This window comes from Photinus pyralis, unplaced genomic scaffold (assembly GCF_008802855.1).
Source record: "Photinus pyralis isolate 1611_PpyrPB1 unplaced genomic scaffold, Ppyr1.3 Ppyr1.4_LG2, whole genome shotgun sequence".
Taxonomy (NCBI): domain Eukaryota; kingdom Metazoa; phylum Arthropoda; class Insecta; order Coleoptera; family Lampyridae; genus Photinus; species Photinus pyralis.
In genome coordinates, this window is record NW_022170403.1 from 26,194,575 (window position 1) to 26,215,279 (window position 20,705).

The 20,705-nt window shown below is 35.4% G+C and overlaps 3 protein-coding genes and 1 long non-coding RNA gene across 6 annotated transcripts; 1 reads left to right on the plus strand and 3 right to left on the minus strand.

The window, feature by feature from the left end:
- Positions 1-28: 28 nt before the first annotated feature.
- On the minus strand, positions 29-9,488 carry LOC116163274 (phenoloxidase-activating factor 1-like). The gene is made up of 5 exons (XM_031477145.1): positions 9,089-9,488; positions 873-1,305; positions 640-827; positions 497-592; positions 29-448 (listed from the first exon to the last, which is right to left on the minus strand). Exons 1-5 carry the CDS (start codon positions 9,144-9,146, stop codon positions 132-134), a joined length of 1,092 nt encoding a protein of 363 aa, XP_031333005.1. The 5' UTR covers positions 9,147-9,488; the 3' UTR covers positions 29-131.
- A 111-nt stretch (positions 9,489-9,599) lies between these two features.
- On the minus strand, positions 9,600-11,682 carry LOC116163265 (phenoloxidase-activating factor 1-like). Its single transcript, XM_031477134.1, has 6 exons — positions 11,546-11,682; positions 11,238-11,429; positions 10,542-10,974; positions 10,195-10,385; positions 10,053-10,148; positions 9,600-10,005 (listed from the first exon to the last, which is right to left on the minus strand). Exons 1-6 carry the CDS (start codon positions 11,604-11,606, stop codon positions 9,689-9,691), a joined length of 1,290 nt encoding a protein of 429 aa, XP_031332994.1. The 5' UTR covers positions 11,607-11,682; the 3' UTR covers positions 9,600-9,688.
- A 4,034-nt stretch (positions 11,683-15,716) lies between these two features.
- On the minus strand, positions 15,717-16,970 carry LOC116163272. 2 transcript variants are annotated; one of them, XM_031477143.1, is made up of 3 exons: positions 16,503-16,970; positions 15,908-16,453; positions 15,744-15,844 (listed from the first exon to the last, which is right to left on the minus strand). In XM_031477143.1, the coding sequence occupies exons 1-3, from the start codon at positions 16,914-16,916 to the stop codon at positions 15,755-15,757; spliced, it is 1,050 nt and encodes a 349-aa protein (XP_031333003.1). In that variant the 5' UTR covers positions 16,917-16,970; the 3' UTR covers positions 15,744-15,754. The 2 variants fall into 2 exon arrangements, with proteins under 2 accessions (XP_031333002.1, XP_031333003.1); XM_031477142.1 differs by having other exon boundaries at positions 15,717-16,453.
- A 2,362-nt stretch (positions 16,971-19,332) lies between these two features.
- LOC116163276 lies at positions 19,333-20,434 on the plus strand. Of its 2 annotated transcripts, XR_004143716.1 has the most exons (3): positions 19,333-19,587; positions 19,633-19,788; positions 19,846-20,434. It is a non-coding gene; the product is annotated as an uncharacterized LOC116163276 (long non-coding RNA). The 2 variants fall into 2 exon arrangements; XR_004143715.1 differs by having other exon boundaries at positions 19,335-19,788.
- The last annotated feature ends 271 nt before the right edge of the window (positions 20,435-20,705 follow it).

The following is a 20,705-nucleotide window of genomic DNA, read 5'->3' on the forward strand; positions in this document are numbered from 1 at the left end:
GGTCTGTGCATGATTTTTATTATAAAAATAATTCCATGATTCAATTGTTTATTGCTATTTATAAATATTTATCTAAACTAAAAAAGCGCCAGGCCGTAAGCCTATACTTATTTAATCTAGCTAAATTTGGTCTAAAACTCTTCGACATTGTCAATAATCCAAAGTAAGTACTTCGAAACGCGAGTATAAATACCCGGATATCCTAGCACTCCACATTTACTTCCCCATGACACTATACCCTCCAAATACCACTGCGTCTTCATGTCCTGCAACTCCCAGCTGCTCATTAAAGGTCCCCCTGAATCGCCCTGGCAAGCGTCTCTTCCTGTTTCTCCGCCCGCGCAAAGTTGATTGGGCGTTATTGTTCCTCTGTGTCCTAGTGCTTTTTGACACTGCTCATTTGAGACTATTGGTACGTTTAACTTTAACTTCACTTCGGATTGAGGCCCTAATAGCAGAAATTCTGTTAGTGTAAGAAGAAACATTACTTCCATACCATATTCCGTTGCTCCCCAACCAGATACTACCAATGATTTATTGGATAGGCGTTTATCTCCTCCATTTAAAGGTAAACATATTGGCATGATATACGCTGCAATCTAAACCTTGGGATTAGTGGTCAGAAACGCTAAGCCTTACCACTAAACTCAACGTTCCTTTCTAATCTCAATAATCCAATATCGTTTTCACCTGTGCGCATGCTATACATTGGATGCGGTATCTGTTTTTCAATTTTTAAATCAATGACGAGATCCGCACATTCATTTCCAGACTCTTCACAGTCCTCATCAGATGTTACATTCCATTCTCCTAGTCGGACTGAATGTCTAGAAAATTTTGAACACACACTTTAAAAAATGATGGCTACATACAAACTGATTCCCAGCGCTGGATTAATCCGAATGCAATGGGCAGCAGTTAAAACGTATCTACTATTGATTACACTTCCTCCGCATTTGAACGATCTTACCTCCGAACCGTCAATGTAACTCAAAAGAGCCATCCAAGGGAATTCTTCTAATGTAGTTAGTTGACCACCATATATTCTATTAGTACCATCTTGTATTCCGCACGTACTTTTGTTTGGAATTAACCTTCCCATCGGAAATTCAGCTTTCAAGTTCAAAGACGTCGCGTTACCACAACATATTAAAGTTTCTTTATTACTTTGACACTGCGATTCTTTGGCGAATTCTAATACCTCTAAATTCAAAGATAACAAGGACTCAAAAATATGAGTACACGAATGAACGGGTACGCAAGTTGCTAATTCGCCGTTGGGTGTAATGCAACGGTCTCCACTCTCTGTAATAAGAAAAAAGTAATAGTAAATTTAGTAGAACTATGGCTCTTCTACTACTAATTGATGTGTTTGAAACTGCACAAAACAATGTTTTCCGGTTGATGATTGCATTGATGTTCAAAGTGTGCCATGAACACTTCCACAATATCCTGCTGATTGTTGAATTTTTTTCTCAAAATGGGTACGATTTCTGACAGTTAAACTACAAACATATGTTCACTTCACTTCACCCAATTTATACCAATTTTGTATACGTATTTTTCCTATTTCGTTGACTTCTTGGGCAGTCGGGTAAACATCTTTGAAAAATAACCTATACCATGTGGCCAAATGCAAAAAGTGCTATATAAGTAATAAATGTTGAGAGTCATGTTTAATTGTGGCTAAGAGAAAATGCTGGACATTATTGATCCTACAGTAACCGCTATAGGACGAAACATCTATTCTGGGTGATATACAGGGTCGCTATTAAAGAATTAAAGAAACACATTTTTTAACCTCAAAATATGTGAAATAATTTAAAATGGAAACGTTCTAGTTTTCATATCTATGTCCCAAACGGTTTGAGGGTGAGAGCTTTGGTGGTTCCTCCTTTAATAGCGACCCTGTATATAAAATTAGAAAATTCAAAACCACGAATGCTCCTATATATTTTCAAAAACTTCGTATGATTTACCTACACTAAAGTTTTCAGTCAAGGGCTGCAGTCTTAATTTAGGGTTATTCATAACCGTCAGATGGCGCTTTAATGAGACATCATACTTTTTGGCTCATTTCTCCAAAAATGTGGAGGAAACGGTATATTTACTGCCGCATAGAATGAAAGGTATTAATGTCGTACTTACATTTGTGTAAAGAAAATTGCCCATGAATCTAGCAGCGCAAAGTCAGCAGAACATAATCAAACATATTGCATAATTAGGTGCCAATTAGGTGCTAATTAAGTCCCCTATTCCCAAATTAAATGCTCCTTTTCTAAAAGGAAAATGAACGTATATAAGTATATTGAATTGAAAAGCGACAATCATTTCAGTTTGCCTGTTGCCCTGTATACTGAAGGTTACACATATTAACATTTATGTGAAAAATAATTAAAAGAATTAACGTAAAGGACAGGTAAAGATGGCCATAAATGCAGTGAGGTATGGTGAGATTCGGCCCATAGTACAGTTACCGCGACCGCAAAAGTGATTTAGAAATCCATCCTGTCAAGCTATTATAGGTAAAAGCATCTAATGATGTTTTTCTGTACCGTTTGGCCTACTAATTAACCCCCTAAATTCGTCTGTTGATTCCGATGTCCAAACGGCCCAAAAAAGGAAAAATGGAATTTTTCAAAAAGTTCCTATTTTTAATGAACTTTACAACATCGCGTTTTGTTTGGTGTTAGCTCTAATGGGAATGAAAATATAAGGATTTTTCTCCGTGCATTTTACATTGCATATACGGCAAGAACGCACACATAATCGTTATCCATTCGCTTAAACAGTGTTTTGCAAAATGTTACTTTTTAGAATATTGTTTATAAGGCCACTGCTCTTAGACGAATCAGAATTTTAAAAAAAAGTTTAAATAAAAATTATAGCTGGTAACAGAACGAATCGAACGCGATGTACAGTTTGAAAATATCTTTATAATTAAAGGCACACGAATAAAAAATGTATGACTTTGCACGGAGTAGCGGTTGTCGCTTTTCAACCGATTCAGTGAGTCCCCTCCTTCAAGAAATGTTTTTATTCACTTTAACTCGCGTAAGTAGGCATCTTCCTGTTCATACTTGAACTTAATTGATTAATGATTGTTTTAATTTTTCTCGATCAATAAATAATAAATTTAATGAGTTATCGAGATCATCTTCTTGTGGTCTTGTGAAGTATATTGGTTAACACACACACACACATTTTCATTACATTTACTGCAATTGGGCAAACATGCCACTTCATTATTTTTTTGGCAGGAACGCCGTCCTGTTTTACATCCAAAAATTAATTATTGCTTTGTAAACATTTTTGGATTTGGAAAAAAGAAATACAAACCTCCTCGCAAACCTCTACACCAGGGATGGAGAAATAAATTTAAAAGAGGGCCACATGAAGTAATTACAGCATTTAAGCGGACCGAAGAGGATTTTTTATACGTATAAAAATCAGCTTGACAAAAAATTTTTTTTCGATGTCTTGGGTTAGTAGGACAAATTTCGTTTGATCATTAATTATAGCGTCGAAATTTGAGTCCAAATTTGTGGAAGAAATTCAAAAAACGCTCTCAAGAGTCAAGACGTTTCTCAATCATCCTGTTCATGAATATTTTTTTAAGGATTTTAAAGATGACTGGTATAAATTGCGGGCCGGATCAAACCATGTCGCGGGCCGGATTTGGTCCGCGGGCCGGTATTTCCCCGTCACTGCTCTACACGAAAAAAAAATCGCAGTTTTGTGGAAGTCCGGGTATGGTTGTCAGAATGGGCCAATTATTCCCGTCTCATTCAATTTACACCCCATATTTTTCACAATTAAGGATTAAGATAGGAGTCAAACTGCTTTTCAATGCAATGTAGTACTTGTAAGGTGGAAGTTTATCAATGCCCAGTTTGGACGACAATTTTGCTCGCAACTCATTTATATTGGAAATCGACCATTGTATATGCACAAAAAGATAAATTTGTACATACAAACTCTATTAAATTTCCCCAACAGATTATTATTATTATCTCTTTATTGACGGCCGAGCCAATATTTTAAACATATAAGTTCTCAATAACAGATTTTACTTAGTTTAATATACATAATCAAAATAACGTAAACAAACTATGCATGATTATTAATCGAGTGAATAATTAAATTAAAGTGTAATATTAAATTAAATCTACGTCGCTCTTACAATGTTAAAAAGTGAGATGTAATGATATGTCGATGTCTTCTTATTTAAACATTGCCACTTCAGATCGTCTGTGATGATTTTTGTGGATAAATAGAATAGGTCGACTTCAGGAAGGTCAGGAAAGTGCGGAAAAACCTTACCTACCTATATATGATATATCATTGAATTTTATAAATTCAATGCCTGTACATACTATTTCATTCGTAACTGGATGTTACCAGTCAGTTCAACGGAATTGGAAAAGCATCCGCATGGAAAGTTTTTGACTACGACTTACTTGATGTAAAGCATATGAATTTTACTGACCCCTATTTCAAAGGATCCAAAAATATTGTATGATTTTGTCATTTCGATTTCCCATTGTTCCAATTTAAATGAGTTGCGAGCAAAATTGTCGGCCAAACTGGGCATTGATAAACTTCTACCTACAACTGAAGCCTTGAAACAGCAATTCTTAAAAGCTTTTTATGAATATTTTATTATGGAAAAGTATAGTTATATGTTATATCCCTAATTGTGTATTCTTAAGAATATGGGTGGAAATTAAATGCGACGGGAATAATTAGCCCCATTCTGACAACCATACTCGGACACAAAATATAACTGTGATTTGTTTTTTTCGTGCAAAACAAGTTTGTATTTCTTATTTGCAAATCCAAAAATGTGTGTCCCGGTGGTCCTGCCAAAAAAATAATGAAGTGGCATGTTTGCCCAATTGTAGGTAAATGTAGGGCAAAGGTGTGTGTTAACCAATATACTTCACAAGACACACAAGAAGATGATCATAGCGACGACGATTTCGAGAAAAATTAAAGAAGGTATAATTATTTCAGAAGATTAAGTTAAGATGAACAAGAAGATGCCTACTTACGGGAGTTGAAGTGAATAAAAACATTGCTTGAAAGAGGGGACTCATTGAATCGGTTGAAAAGCGTACTACTCCCAGAGACTTGTTATACCTAGACCGCGCATAACTCAAGTTGAATGTTGTCAACATGGTAGGCCACCCACCGAACTCCTAAAGGCAAGAACTTTCGCGCTCCAATCTTCACTATTTGTTTTTGCTGGGATTATATCGCTGAACTGGGCTAGTTTTTCAGTATTTTTTAAAATTTCTTTGCTGAATCGAAAGCGCACACTTTCTAGACACATAATGTTCTCAGAAAAGTTTAGAAACGGTAATAATGAAATAAATGTAATCTAGTGTAAATTTTCGTATAAGGTATTTTTTACCGGATAGTTACATCTAAGTATAGTCATTGAATTTATAACTATCAAATTCAATGGTATAGTTATGTAGAATGGAATCGAAAAAGCAGAAAAGCACAAGAATATTTTGAGAAACAATCTTTGCGATAGTGTAACAGAGATATGAATTTGTTTAGTCGGCGTCTTTGTTGTAAGTCGCGCAGAAGTCTCCACGGATGTAATTTGTTTTTGGCACTTCAAGATCATATCATCATCATTATATCATAATCATGTCCTGCAGGCTGCAGTGAATAAACTTAATACTGAAGTATTCTTTACAAATACGTATTCATTACGAAAAGAAGAAAATAAACAAAGTAGATGTGAGAATTAGACATTTATACAACAAATGAGTATTGTTTAAAAGCCAATAAACATTTTTATGTCGATAAGCACATTTCATTTTACCATTGAATAAAATTTTAATGCAATGATTCTAGTTATTTCGACTGGTTATATGTAGGATCTTGCTAAACTGGTTCGCGCTTTGCCATTACGAGTATGATGTGTTGCCTAAACATGGTGGCATCACTCTTTTATACGCGAGTGTCATTGTATGCGCGGTCTAGGTATAATAAGTCTCTGACTACTCCGTGCCATACTCTTATTAGGCCATGCTCCGTGCGACGTCATATATTTTTATTCGTGTGCCTTTAGTTATAATTTATAAAGAATGATATTTTCAAACATTATCCCTCGTTGGATTCGTTATGTTACCAGCAATAATTTTTATTTAAACTTTTTTTTTAAAATTCTGATTCGTCTAAGAGCAATGGCCTAAACGATATTCTAAAAAGTAACATTTTGCAAAACACTGTTTAAGCGAATGGCTAACTAATCCTTATATTTTCATTACCTACCATGAGAGCTAACGTCAAACGAAAGGCACTGTTGTAAAGATCATTAAAAAAAGGAACTTTTTGAAAAACTCAATTTTTTCCTTTTTTGGGCCGTTTGGACATCGGTATCAACAGACGAATTTAGGGAGTTAATTAGTAGACTAAACTCTACAGAAAAACATCATTAGATGCTTTTTACCTATAAAAGCTTGACGGAGGAACGAATTGGATTGGGCTATCAGAAGCATATCTCTCATTACTCAGTTATTCAGCGAGCTTAGTTACGCGTGTTTTGTGTTAGCACGTACCTACGCTATTATCAATGGCGAGCAATATTATGTCTATATTTTTATTGTTGTTCTACGTATAAATAGAAATTAATAGAGAACGTGAATGAAACTAATAAATACAAATGAGCTCTAATTCAATTCCCCCCTTTAATTTTTAAATATTTTAATATAGGTAAATGTGATTGAATTGGCATGCAATTTTATCTACTGTTTCTGCCCCTGCACTTGACCATGATGATCATTACAAACACGTTTATTGGTTGTAACCATGTTGCCTATATTTTTATACAATATTTGAAAAGAGCAATCAATTTGCTATATGACAACGTAAAATATGCATACGGTTGATATACAAAACAAGTATGAACTGTGCACTAATGGATATATTTTTTGCAGACGTCTCAATCGCCCTTTGTGAGTACCCTCTTCCGACAATGCGTTCTAGAGGTGTAAGGGAATATACCCGATCACGATAAGAGGTCAAGGAGGAGGCTATGGTTGGTAGAAATTAATTCCTTTCGTTGAAACCTTTCATTAGAGTACCATGAACGATAAAACTAGTTCCACCCCCCACCCCACCCCCCTCTGGCCCGTATTTTGATAAGACAGAAAGAAGGGCAGTAGTTGGTAGAAAACGGTTCCTTTCGTTGAGACCTTTCATTAGAGTACAATGAAAGATTAATTAAATTAATTTTAGTGTAAAGTAAACTGTAAAGCGTGCTACGGTATATTGTAACAATTTATCGTAACGATCGAATTGTTACGATTTTATCGTCGCGTGTGAATAGATGATTGTAGCGATTTATTGGAATTGGAATTGGATGCTTGATGCCGGCCGGCATCAATTTCTGCGAATCATTGGATTCATTTCGCGATTTATTCACTACTATAGTTTTGTATGAAAATGCTTTTTCTTTAGCAACTACTAGCAGCTCTGTTTTCTTCTTCGTCTTCACGACTCTTTCAATTTCATGACTAAACAAGCGATATAAACTGACCACAACAGGTACTTCCCCCCTGGCGAAAACCGTTTGAACGAATATCCCCAATCGACACTCGACAAACAGTAGGTACTCACTTTTTCGATTTATATATTTGAACAATAAATTTGAGTTTTGACAGTCACATCGTTACGATATATCGTATCTTGTAAACTAGACTTAAGAAATGTACGTCTGCGCATTCGCAATTTTTTGCGTGTTTTCAGTTTACCTACGTATTTTTTGTATTTTATCATGTGCATTTAATTTCTTCCTTCTTTTTCTTAAAACTTTAGAAAGTAAGTAAGAAAGTTAAGCCTGCCAAAACGCAATCCATTCTTTAACATTTGCAGATAATAAACAATGGCCTAAATAACGACCATAGCTACTACAACACTAATTTTCATTTTTTCTATTAATGCATGTGACCGCTTCCTATCTCAGAATGTGGATTAGATCAAAATTTTCCTGGTCCAAAATGATAGCGAAAAGTGTAAAATTGAGGTAAATAAAAACTGATTGATATAATTTTTTTTAGTGATATAACAAAATTCCTTCCTTGGTGCAAGGCTCGATGACATAATCCGTAATCCATAAATAGCCGAAAAAATGCAATATAGTAGTTAAGATAAAGATTTGATAGTGAGACGAACGGAATTGAAATGTGAAATGTGGTAAACATAAACAAAAAATGAATGATATTATTATGCACCCTCGACATTATTTCGAAGTCCAGTTACATTTATTATTTACCGAAATTCAAAGACAAACTGAGCAGTTCGAACAAATTGTTCACAGATGATGACCGATGCCGACCAAATAAACTCAAAGCAAAGTTTTTAAACTTATACAGTGAATTTTTTTAAATGCGAACATAAGAGTTTGCATGCAATGTAATTTCCCTATGTTCGATTTAAAAAAAAAACACATTAATCTATTGAGTAGTTCAAATGAGTAGTAGATACAATTGACAGCTGTCACATTTTTAAAAAATACCGCCGTCCAATTTAATCACGAAATCGGTTAGGTTATTGCTTAGAATGTCAAGGAGGACACTTCGAACATTTATTGTAATTGTTTTCGGTATTTATTTTTTTATTTTCTTCATTTATGTATTGAATACATCAAATTAATAGAATGTTAAGTGCACATGACCTACAAATAATTGAATGTTGGTTCACAATGAATTGTGGCGTCAGTGCGTGGCCTGTGAGGTCAAGTTATCGTAAGTTTAAGAAAAATGTATCCTAAAATTATGTGGCTCTTCATCTTCGTATATTAGGTTCTTGCGTTCTCTCGTGCTTATATATTTTATTGAGTGAATGAAATTTTAACATGAGTCCGATAATTATATACGTATACCTACAACACATATTAAGTGATTCCCGTTTACTGTATGTGAGACACTAATGTTTGTAATTCATAAAGTACGAAGTTTCCTATGTTGAGTAATCAATGAATATTTCATGATTACGAGTAGACGAAAATGATTATCAATTCTACGTAGTCTTATTTTATTTTATCCACATATAGCAACTACATACGTACCATATGGCAGAACAACTGATGCGAACGTAATGAATAGCACAAAAAGCAAATTTAACATTTTCACAATATAGTATACATCAGAGCTAAGTATCGACTCGGCATTTGGAAAATGTTCTCAACTATGATCACTTTACGCACGTTATGATAAATGAAAAATAAGTGGGAAATTTGATTTGGAAATTTCACAACAGCATTTTTATGTATCTACTATTTACTATTTTTTGAATTCCCATTTACACAAATTCCTGAAGGTTAACGAGTTCGTGCGGTCATCATCATCGTACAGTAGTTAATAACCATCACTTTTATGGACGCACTTACTTGATCAAGAATTTCATTTATTCCAGAAATGAAACGCATAAAAATGGATTCTTCGGTCAAAAGGTCAATTGTAAGGAGATAAATTAGTAATGTTTATTGCTATCGAATGGGAATACCAGTAATATTATTTCCTATTAAAATTTATTATTAACAGAATTTATTGGATTTTATCATGATAAGAAACAAGGAATTAAATTCTACAAATTTGTATTAGGCAATAACTTACAGGTTTTCTTATAAAATTGCGCATATCTAAGAAGTGCTTGTATAATGATCGATCTAAGTTCGAAGATTGTCAGTTATCCACGTCGCGTACTTAGCCACTCTCGTGTATACAGCGGGAAATCCTTGTACACCACAACCTACTCCCCATGCAACAACCCCCTCTTGGTAAAATTGTTGCCTATCATTTATTACTTCTGGGAACTGTCCCAAAAGAGGTCCACCTGAATCTCCTTGGCAAGTATCTTTTCCATCAGACCCACCAGCACAGATCTGAACATCCGTAATTGGTCCGCGTTGCCGAATTTTCATCGAGCATGCTTCTCGAGACACTATAGGAACTTTGGCTTTTAGCTTATAATCTGAACTGGAACCTAAAACAAACGGTTAGTAGTTTGCACATGCCGTTTTAGGTGCTTACTGTTCTCCGTAGCACCCCAACCAGCAACCAACAGCTCTGTGTTATCTCGAGGTTCTGGTAGGTTTGGATGTGGTATACAGATCGGTCGAATATACTCTGCAGGGCATGTCTTAATACGTTGCTATTGCTTAAAGTTATGTACCTGTAAATGGAACACTCCTTGCTAATCGTATCAAAGCAATATCACTTTTTCCAGTTCTCCTATTGTAGTCTTTGTGCGGTATCGTTTCCTCGATTTTGACATCCACAACAGGATCTGCACATTCTGGATTTGCCAAATTTTCGCAGTCCTGTTCAGTTGAAATTCTCCATTCACCTAATCGAACTGAATCCCTATAAAATGAACGATATTATATTTAGCCACATCTTCGCTATGCTATTGTAAATCAACAGTTACTACCATTTTGAATTTGCTGAACAATTTCTAGCGAAAGTGTAATAATAATATAACTGCCTACATTATTACTAAAAGGAATAGCTTATACATACACTTGATATCCTTCATAGATATTGACGATAACGCAATGTGCTGCAGTAAGCACGTATCGGTTGCTGATAAGGGTACCGCCACATTTAAAACCGGCATCGGAGGTATCAGTATTTTTATACCGCAACAGCGTCATCCAAGGCAATTCGTCCTTATCCGTGAGATGCCCGCCATACACTCGATTTTTGGCTTTCTCAAAACCGCACTGTTGTGTGGACGGTAACAAACGGTGCGATGTGAGTCGCTCTTTTAGAGGACGAGCAATAGTGCCGCAGCATACCAAAGGCTCAAGATCGTATCCACATTGAGACTCCCTTGCAAAGTCAACAGCGATTCTGTCTTTGGCTTTAACTGCTTTATCAATAACGAGACAGGCAGATACGGGTATACATTGTCCATTTTCCTGATTGGGAGTGTAACACTGTGAACCTCTTGCTGGAAAATGTGTAAAGTTGAATGAATTGTTCAAATAAGTGTGGATCTTGTCCATGGTTTAATCAAGGGCGGTTTAAAAAAAAGACAACTTGGAGGGCAGCATTATAACATCTTTGTACGCAACTTGATCAGTAATGTACACAATTCATATTTGAGGGAAATTTATACATTTTAGTAGCCCGCCTTATTACGGGCCGCAAAAAACTAAGTCGCGGGCCTTATGTTGGATAGCCCTGATCTATAATAATGGGTTAAAATCTTACGGCTTTTAAAAGGAACCGTTCCACAGCACACTAACGCTTCCGTGTCATAGCCGCACTGAGATTCTTGAGCAAACGCTGTAACACTTTCATTACGGGACAAAAGTGCATTTAGAATAACTTCGCACGAGTTCACGGCAACACATTTTGCACTTTCGCCATTTGGAGTCAAACACGACGCTCCTCTACGTAAACCTGCGAAACATACCCTGGTAAATTCTTAAAAAAAACAATCCAAAAGTTAGTTAAAATTGTTAATTTGATAAAATGATTATAATGAACCATTTTTGAAACGATTCTGCGGTACCTACCTGTAGCTGGTAATATTGCAGGAGATATTAGTGCTACAAGAAAACCTATTCGAAGCAACATCACTATCTGTCTTACAGCACATACTGATGAAAAATTATGTTTAGAGTAATTGTCGCCGTTATGGTGGGGATAAGGATAAACAACTTACTTTGCCTTGTACACAAACAGTTTTAAGTCTGCTCCCAAAACTGTACCGTCATTTGCTTTAAATACAAACAATTTAAAATTCCGAAATGTAAACTGCTCTAATTAGTAGAAATTGCACACATCCTATTTCAATGTCAAAAGGTATGCAGGTTTCGCAATACCTATAGGTGCTATGTACCTCTAAGTAACTAATTGGCTTGATTGGAATTTGATGAATTTTTATGAGATATAATGGGTTTTTGTAATAACTTGCATCCTTTTTTAATGCTGCATAAACAAGTTACTTTCATAAAAAGCTATATATACGCTAATATCCAAGCAGTGGCGTAACTTCATTTTAGGTGCCATTTTCAAAAAAATTTGGAGGCCGTTTCCCTTAGGCGTAATTTAACCACAGTAGAGGTGCTAATAAGGAAAAATAGATGATTTTTTGGAATAATAATTTTACTAATTAAGCTACGCTCAGTGCCAATGCCGACAATTAAATGGTACTACTTTACAAACACACCCTTACTTTAAACATACGTGGGAATGCGGTAACACATTTGTTACAGCACCCCATTAACTACTTGTTTTTCTAAGAATGAATACAAAGAAGGTAGGTACCTAGTATGTTATTTTATACTATATCCAATATTTCTCTTGTGTATTTATTTAAACAAAATGCGGCTCTACGCTGTTTAATCATAATAAATTCGTGTATCAGTGTAAATATAACTTTTCCGCATTAAACTGTTCTAACGATTTAGGTGACACATAGGTATAAAGAATTCTTAGAAGTATTTCACTGTGCATACCATCATCAACTTTTTGGACAATATTAATTTGAAGGCACTTGCGTTACCATTAGAACCTATAACCGTTGAGTGAAGGATGTTATAATCACATATACAGTGAATTTTTTTTAAATGCGAACATAGGAGTTCGCATGCAATGTATTTTCCCTATGTTCGATTTTTAAAAAAACACATCAATCTATGAGGTGTGCGCGGTTCACATTCCCAAAACGCGCACTCTTGTGTGACTATGAACAGCAACTCATAGTCTTTATGATAAAGAGCACTCGGTAAGATTTTTTTAAATAAGCCATGTGAGGCCATAGCAACTTTAGGACAAATTTTTCTTAAACTTACGATAACCTGACTTCACATGGCACGCGCTGACATTACAATTCATTGTGAACCAACCAAAATTATTGGTAGGTCATGTGCACCTGGTATTCTACTAATTTGATTTGTTCAATACATAAATGAAGAAAATAAGAAAATAAATAACGAAAACAATTACAATAAATGTGGAAGTGTCCTCCTTGACATTCTAAGCAATAACCTAACCGATTTCGTAATTAAATTGGACGGCGGTATTTTTAAAAATGTGACAGCTGTCAATTGTATCTACTACTCATTTGAACTACTCAATAGATTGATGTGTTTTTTTTTAAATCGAACATGGGGAAATTACATTGCATACAAACTCCTATGTTCGCATTTAAAAAAAATTCACTGTATATGATATAACATAACTAGGAGAGTAAGTAAATTTACGCTCTCCAATTTGCTACGTTGCTACGTGCGCCCGTGGCGATCACACAAGTGACAAGACTGAAGACACATGGACACAACCAACAGTAAGTGGTGGTTGGTTGTATAATGTATTCTACCAAGTATTCTTGTATTATTATCATATCACTAACTTAAGAGTATCTATTATCAATAGGTATTATCATTTATTCAATGGTATTATGAAATAAAGTTTATTTGTGGACAAAATGTCGATGCTTCTTTGAATGTTTTTAGTAGAACGGTAGAAACGGTTGTGCCCCCCCCCCCTGGAATTATCAAAAGTCGGCGCCTTTGGTTGCTGCGAATCGCCTTTGCAAGTTTAAAGCTGAATTTATAGTTCCGTACCCGCAACGCCGTACCGTAACGATTGGAATGAAACCCTACTTGTTGCGCGTGAACATTTATAATGCGCGTTAAGGCCGATTCAGAGTTCCGTAACGGTATGAGGTACGAAATAAGAAATAAGCGGTAACGTAGGTCCGTAAGGGGTAAGGGATCGAAGTAACACCATATGGCCTCTTATCATCTCTCAATGTTCCACATGGTTCAAGAACAAGCGGTGAATTTATAAAGATGCCAACCTTCGATTGGCTCTTTGGTTTAAGGATTCGTGTCGAGAGCTGCGTCCAGTTGTTCTGAGTGTTACAACTTAATTCATGTGAAACTAATAAATCAGGGAGAGCATTTAACCACTTATAACTCTTTGTGACACACAGCTTTAAGCCGACTGTTAGAGCGCAAGTCTGAAGAAACCAGCAAGTTAATCTCTTAGTTCACCGCGAGATCGGTTAACAAAAAAACCTACATAATATAAGCGTTAATCCGTTATTCATTCATGGTACGAACTATATCAGTAACTTTAGCGCATTTCCACAAAAATTTTTAAAAAATGCGCTATATTGTGGCCACTTTGTCCGTGCGCCTGTCCGTCCTTCTGTCTGTCTGTCCGTCCGTCCGTCCGTCTGGTCACTAGGAGTTCTTTATCTTAAGAGCTATTGTTCTACTTTTTTCGCTATTTGGTTCGTTATGGTGTCGAGGTTTGCACCGCTTCCGCTGTCCGCTTAAGAAAAAAATCTGTGTTTTTCATGTACCATAATTTTACACGTTTGCCATTTATTGACGATGCTTGGGATCGCTTATAATGTTGTAATGCTGTCTGCCCGGCAATTTTCTTTTTTGTTAAGATATTTAAATGAAATTTTCACCTCAAATAAACGTTTAACTAAGGTTGAATGTTTTGCACATGCGCAATCCGATTTTTTGCATTTATGAAGATATTTAAATGAAATGTTGTATGTAGGCAACTGGAATAAAAATAAACTAATGCCGAATCAAATAAATTTTAGAGTAAGATTCTTCTTATAAACTAAAATTTGTAGCAGGTCAAAAATGGATTGCACATATGCAACGCTAACTTTCTTATAATGCGCTTTTTGTAAATCGTTTACGATTACTTTTAGCATTGGAAATGCTTATGTTTTGTATGCGTATGAAGTTACCCTTACCGGTTAGTCGAGCAGAAAAGAAGACAATTGGTTTCGCGTCAAGATGATTGTCCCGTACTCGACTGCAATCCGTAGATTCAGGAAAAGTCACGGATACTGTCGATTTACAGTGCGCAAGGGTTTTGTTAATTCGAATCTAAACACGCATGTTACGACGCTTATTATTTAGAAAGTTTACGTATATGAATAACGGTTATTTGTGATTTACATATGGCTTTGGTAACGGTTTCGTATCCGGGGGGTAGCGTATCACACACGATCGGGACATCCAGATGGGATCCTCAGCTGTAACAGAGAACGAGCACTTTTTCGTCTTCCTAGTTTTCGCTACTTTCACCTTACGATCGCATCTAAAACGAAGTCGGCTGTCTTCTAGTGCAAGGTAGCAATCCGTCTTACACCTGGGGCAGGCGACGAGTCCGGGAAGCACCAAATGATCCGGCAAAAAAGAAATAAGGTCCCGTTCGCGGTGACATAAATCTGAAAAAGAAAGAAGTGTATTATAGCAGCTCTGACACGCCATGATTGCTTTAAAAAAAGCAGAATACTAACGATAAACGAAACGAAGGTAAAGCGCCTGTTTTCTTCAGCAGGTACAAACAACAATGGCGTCTGGAACGCGGTGGCCGCTGGGTAGGAATTGCACCTGCGCACATGAATTATCAGATTTTCGATTTATTTACACACAGCGCCACCTTAATTTTTGTAACGGAACATTGTATAAAATATGTTATTAACTATTATTTGTTATAAACAATTGCGGTGGGTTTGGTATGGTTTTTTTAGTACCGTGGGCATCTCCCCTTGGCCCCTGTGAAATTTGGTTGAAATCGGTGTTACCCCCCGGATAATAAACTATTAATCAAAGCTCATATTAAATGAAAAATGCACACGCACTACGATTTATTATTAAATTACACCAATAAAGTCATTAAACAATTTTGCATAAACGATTTCTTAAAAATGTGCTAAAATTAAATTACCTAACCTCAACCTAACTTTCGTTCTTAAAAGAACAATTGTTATAAATTTTAACAGTCACCGTGGAATGTTCACCTGCATTTATAGTAATTCCGGGGACATTCTGTAACGAGTTAACAGTGGTGGATTCGAGGGTGGATTGTTCTCCGCTAGTAACAGTACGTACATTGTTTCGTGGAGGGTCCAGCTTGAGGTTGTTCGGATTTAGTAGTCGAAACCGAAAGTAACTCTGCGACTTCAATTCTTTTTTTTTAGATTGATCAACGTAACCCTCTGCTGTTGATGAACTTTTCCACCCACCATGTTGCTTCAGTGTCATTATATCTGCACCATTGTTCGCCAAGTGTGATGCTGCTGATCGGCGAAAGCAATGCCCTGAATATTCATCACAGTTCTGCAACTTGAGATATCTTGCAATAATTCGGGGCATCTCGCCTACTTTGTTCAAACCAATTGGTTGCACCGTGCAACGCCCTTGTCGATAAAATATGAAAAACCGTTTGTGAGTTATATGTACAGGTCTTAAGCAAGCATACTCCTTGATTAAGCCTATCCACATTGCATTTGTAATTGCAAATAGCCTTGGACGTTTAGTTTTGGTTTTTGGTACCGTCACAAAAATTGAATCGGACTTGTAGTCTATATCATCCGTAAGCAAATTTTTTAGTTCCTCCCGCCTGCATGCTCCGAAATAACCAATTATTAGAATTACCTATAAATGTATCAGTGTGTAATCGTTGATTGAAAATTAATAAAATTACCTTCGCTGCCAAATACTTTGTGTTGGGTGCTTCATTAATGAATCTTTCTATTTCAGGATATTCTAATATTTTAGACTTCTTTGCCTCATATCCAACTGATGTTCGTCTTAATAATGCCTGCAGTTTCATAAATTTAGAAATATCAATATTCTCTCGAATTTTCAACATAGATCGGAGCATCGAGTAATTCTTCCACAACGTAGAACTTTTGTAGCTCTTGCTCATTATTGTAGAGAATGCTAACAAAACATTTTCACTTATCACTGTCAGATTTTGTGCGCCACACCAATCTTTAAATTTTAGGTATTCTTTTTCATACTCTCCTTTTGATTTTGGCGGTAACAGATTATCGACTGCTTCTTCGGCTATTAAGTGTAGTTCTGGCGGAGTCGATGAAAAGGTTGTATCAGACATTGCAAATTTTACCTTCGTGTATCTATTTTCAGGCGCAATAACGAAAAATGTTAAAATTTAGGGAGACTAATTTAAACATTTGAAAGATGTACGCAGTGCTGCCAACTTTATTTTGACGCGGCAATATTTCTATTTTAAACTAAATACATACTTTTTTATAAATAATAATTAAGGGCTCAACATAGAAAATAGTATAAAACGTTCGTCACAGAAGGCCTTCTATCACTCGTTCATTCGAACCTTCGTCGCTACGTGGCTCAGGTTCGAAACTTGAATTCGTGCTAGAATAGGCCGCCTTCTGCAACTTATGTTTTAATAATACTATTAGAACAATGGATAATTGTATCATGTCATTATCCTTATGTGGGTATAATTACACTGCAAGTTACGACCTTATGCAGGCGTTCGATTTCTTGGTTTTCTCTGTACTCTAAATTGATAATAATTGTTTGAAATTGCCAGAAACACTACTATAGTGGAACACCACGGTCCACGACTATAATAATATTATTGCTAGGCAACCTATGCTAACATGATTGACGACTGTGATTATTTTTGTAACAATTCTCTAACCAGATCTAACTTTTTCTGCACATCTGAAGTTATCACCTCAATTATAATTGGCATTAAGGTTCTCGAGCCCCTCTCTCTTCCCGCCAATTTCTAAAGTTGTTAATAAATCTTAAAAATAGTTTCAAGAATTAAGTTATAAAACATTAATTTTGAAACCCACCACGCGCCCACGATTTAGTTAAAAGTGAACTTTTTTTAAAGTTTTTCCTGTTCGCAGTTATTAAAATATTTAAAAACTTTTGTAGTTTTTTTGGTATTTTTGGTAAAATTTCGGCGTAATTCTCAATAATGAGCACTTTTCAGGTTTTCCTGCCCATCAAATTAATTTCTTTTATCTACGACTATTAAATAACGCTCAAATAACGTCACTATATTTTAGCGAATTATGATATGCATTATTATCGGTTCCTCTAAAATCCTTATATACAACTACTTTATGTCACTATATATTTCTCATAATTGCATATGTATAAGTTCATAATTGCATATGTATAAGTTCATAATTGCATATGTACTAAAAATAGAACCGCCCATCTCGTATGTACTACCTGTCAGTTTTGTTTTGAATTAAGCATTTCTTAGGTTAGAAATGAGAGATTTCGGGTTACGTACGCTTAACTTTGTAGGTTTATTTGAAAAACAATTAATACAGGAACTTGATCCACCCCTATGACGAGATATGTGCGATATTTATAAAATGGGATGAAATAAACTTGTAAAATACCTGAAGTCATTGGCAAGTTCAGGCAATGTTTCTTAACGACAGATACCTTCGCTGATACAAATATTCTGCATGAGCATGAATAAGGTTTTCGTTTGTATTTAAAGTATCTATACCTTCATATTCACAAGGCATTATTTGTAGCATAATGGATTATCGGAAGCCCCATTTGAAGATTATGCTAGGTATAACCTATAAGTTTCAGCCTTTTACGAAGAGAAATATGTTTCGTACAACATATGTGGTATTGTTGTCGAAATTGTGCCACGATACAAAACAATAACATATTGTAAACTCGTTGACAATAAAGGATACAAATTGTCGTAGCACTTAACCACAGTTTTGCATGATGTATTTTAAGAATTGATAATTCGTAACAGGTCTTACATACTAGGCATTGACCAAATTACTTAAATAGATGGCTACAATATGTACGTTAACTAATAAAAAACACCTCTTGCCCTTAAATTTGCAATAAAACTATGCTTTCATTGCTTAAACTTCGTTTCTAAAAGAGGAAGAAACTTCTTGGATGCAGGTCGGAGAAGCGTAACGCTTTGAAAAATTAGATTATGTATGCGAAACAAAATATTGTATTCCATTTGGCAGCTGTGTAACAATTTCTGCAGGCATAATTGATACATCGGGATCGGATTTAGAGAATAGTTGTACATAGTTACATCACATAAATATCCACCTTACTTCCATAGGTTATGTCACAATCTAAAACAATGAAAAATGAATGACAACCATTTATATTAGCAATAATCTTACGTGTAGGTAATTACGTGTTGAATTAATGACTTCTGGGAACTTTAGATAAATTGCATATTTAGTTCGCCACTTAGGTACATTGCGATACATTGAATTAGATTTGAGGTTAAATACCGTCAACGAATGAACGAACGCAAACCAAACCATAGGCGTACATTGCGCTACCGCTATGAAGTTGCTACGTTTCAAACTGATTCAGATGCCGCATTTTCTATTTAATTAAATAGTCGTAGATAAAATAGCGTATTTTACTTGCATATAAAGGCGATTATGACACTCGGAAAATTACAACACTCGCCTTCGGCTCGTGTTGCAAACTTCACCTCGTGTCATAATCGCACACTTTATATGCTCGTATAATAATATACTATTATCTACGACTATTAAATAACGCTCAAATAACGTCACTATATTTTAGCGAATTATGATATGCATTATTATCGGTTCCTCTAAAATCCTTATATACAACTACTTTATGTCACTATATATTTCTCATAATTGCATATGTACTAAAAATAGAACCGCCCATCTCGTATGTACTACCTGTCAGTTTTGTTTTGAATTAAGCATTTCTTAGGTTAGAAATGAGAGATTTCGGGTTACGTACGCTTAACTTTGTAGGTTTATTTGAAAAACAATATAATACAGGAACTTGATCCACCCCTATGACGAGATATGTGCGATATTTATAAAATGGGATGAAATAAACTTGTAAAATACCTGAAGTCATTGGCAAGTTCAGGCAACGTTACTTAACGACAGATACCTTCGCTGATACAAATATTCTGCATGAGCATGAATAAGGTTTTCGTTTGTATTTAAAGTATCTATACCTTCATATTCACAAGGCATTATTTGTAGCATAATGGATTATCGGAAGCCCCATTTGAAGATTATGCTAGGTATAACCTATAAGTTTCAGCCTTTTACGAAGAGAAATATGTTTCGTACAACATATGTGGTATTGTTGTCGAAATTGTGCCACGATACAAAACAATAACATATTGTAAACTCGTTGACAATAAAGGATACAAATTGTCGTAGCACTTAACCACCGTTTTGCATGATTTATTTTAAGAATTGATAATTCGTAACAGGTCTTACATACTAGGCATTGACCAAATTACTTAAATAGATGGCTACAATATGTACGTTAACTAATAAAAAACACCTCTTGCCCTTAAATTTGCAATAAAACTATGCTTTCATTGCTTAAACTTCGTTTCTAAAAGAGGAAGAAACTTCTTGGATGCAGGTCGGAGAAGCGTAACGAAGTCTTTGAAAAATTAGATTATGTATGCGAAACAAAATATTGTATTCCATTTGGCAGCTGTGTAACAATTTCTGCAGGCATAATTGATACATCGGGATCGGATTTAGAGAATAATTGTACATAGTTACATCACATAAATATCCACCTTACTTCCATAGGTTATGTCACAATCTAAAACAATGAAAAATGAATGACAACCATTTATATTAGCAATAATCTTACGTGTAGGTAATTATGTGTTGAATTAATGACTTCTGGGAACTTAAGATAAATTGCATATTTAGTTCGCCACTTAGGTACATTGCGATACATTGAATTAGATTTGAGGTTATACCGTTAACGAATGAACGAACGCAAACCAAACCATAGGCGTACATTGCGCTACCGCTATGAAGTTGCTACGTTTCAAACTGATTCAGATGCCGCATTTTCTATTTAATTAAATAGT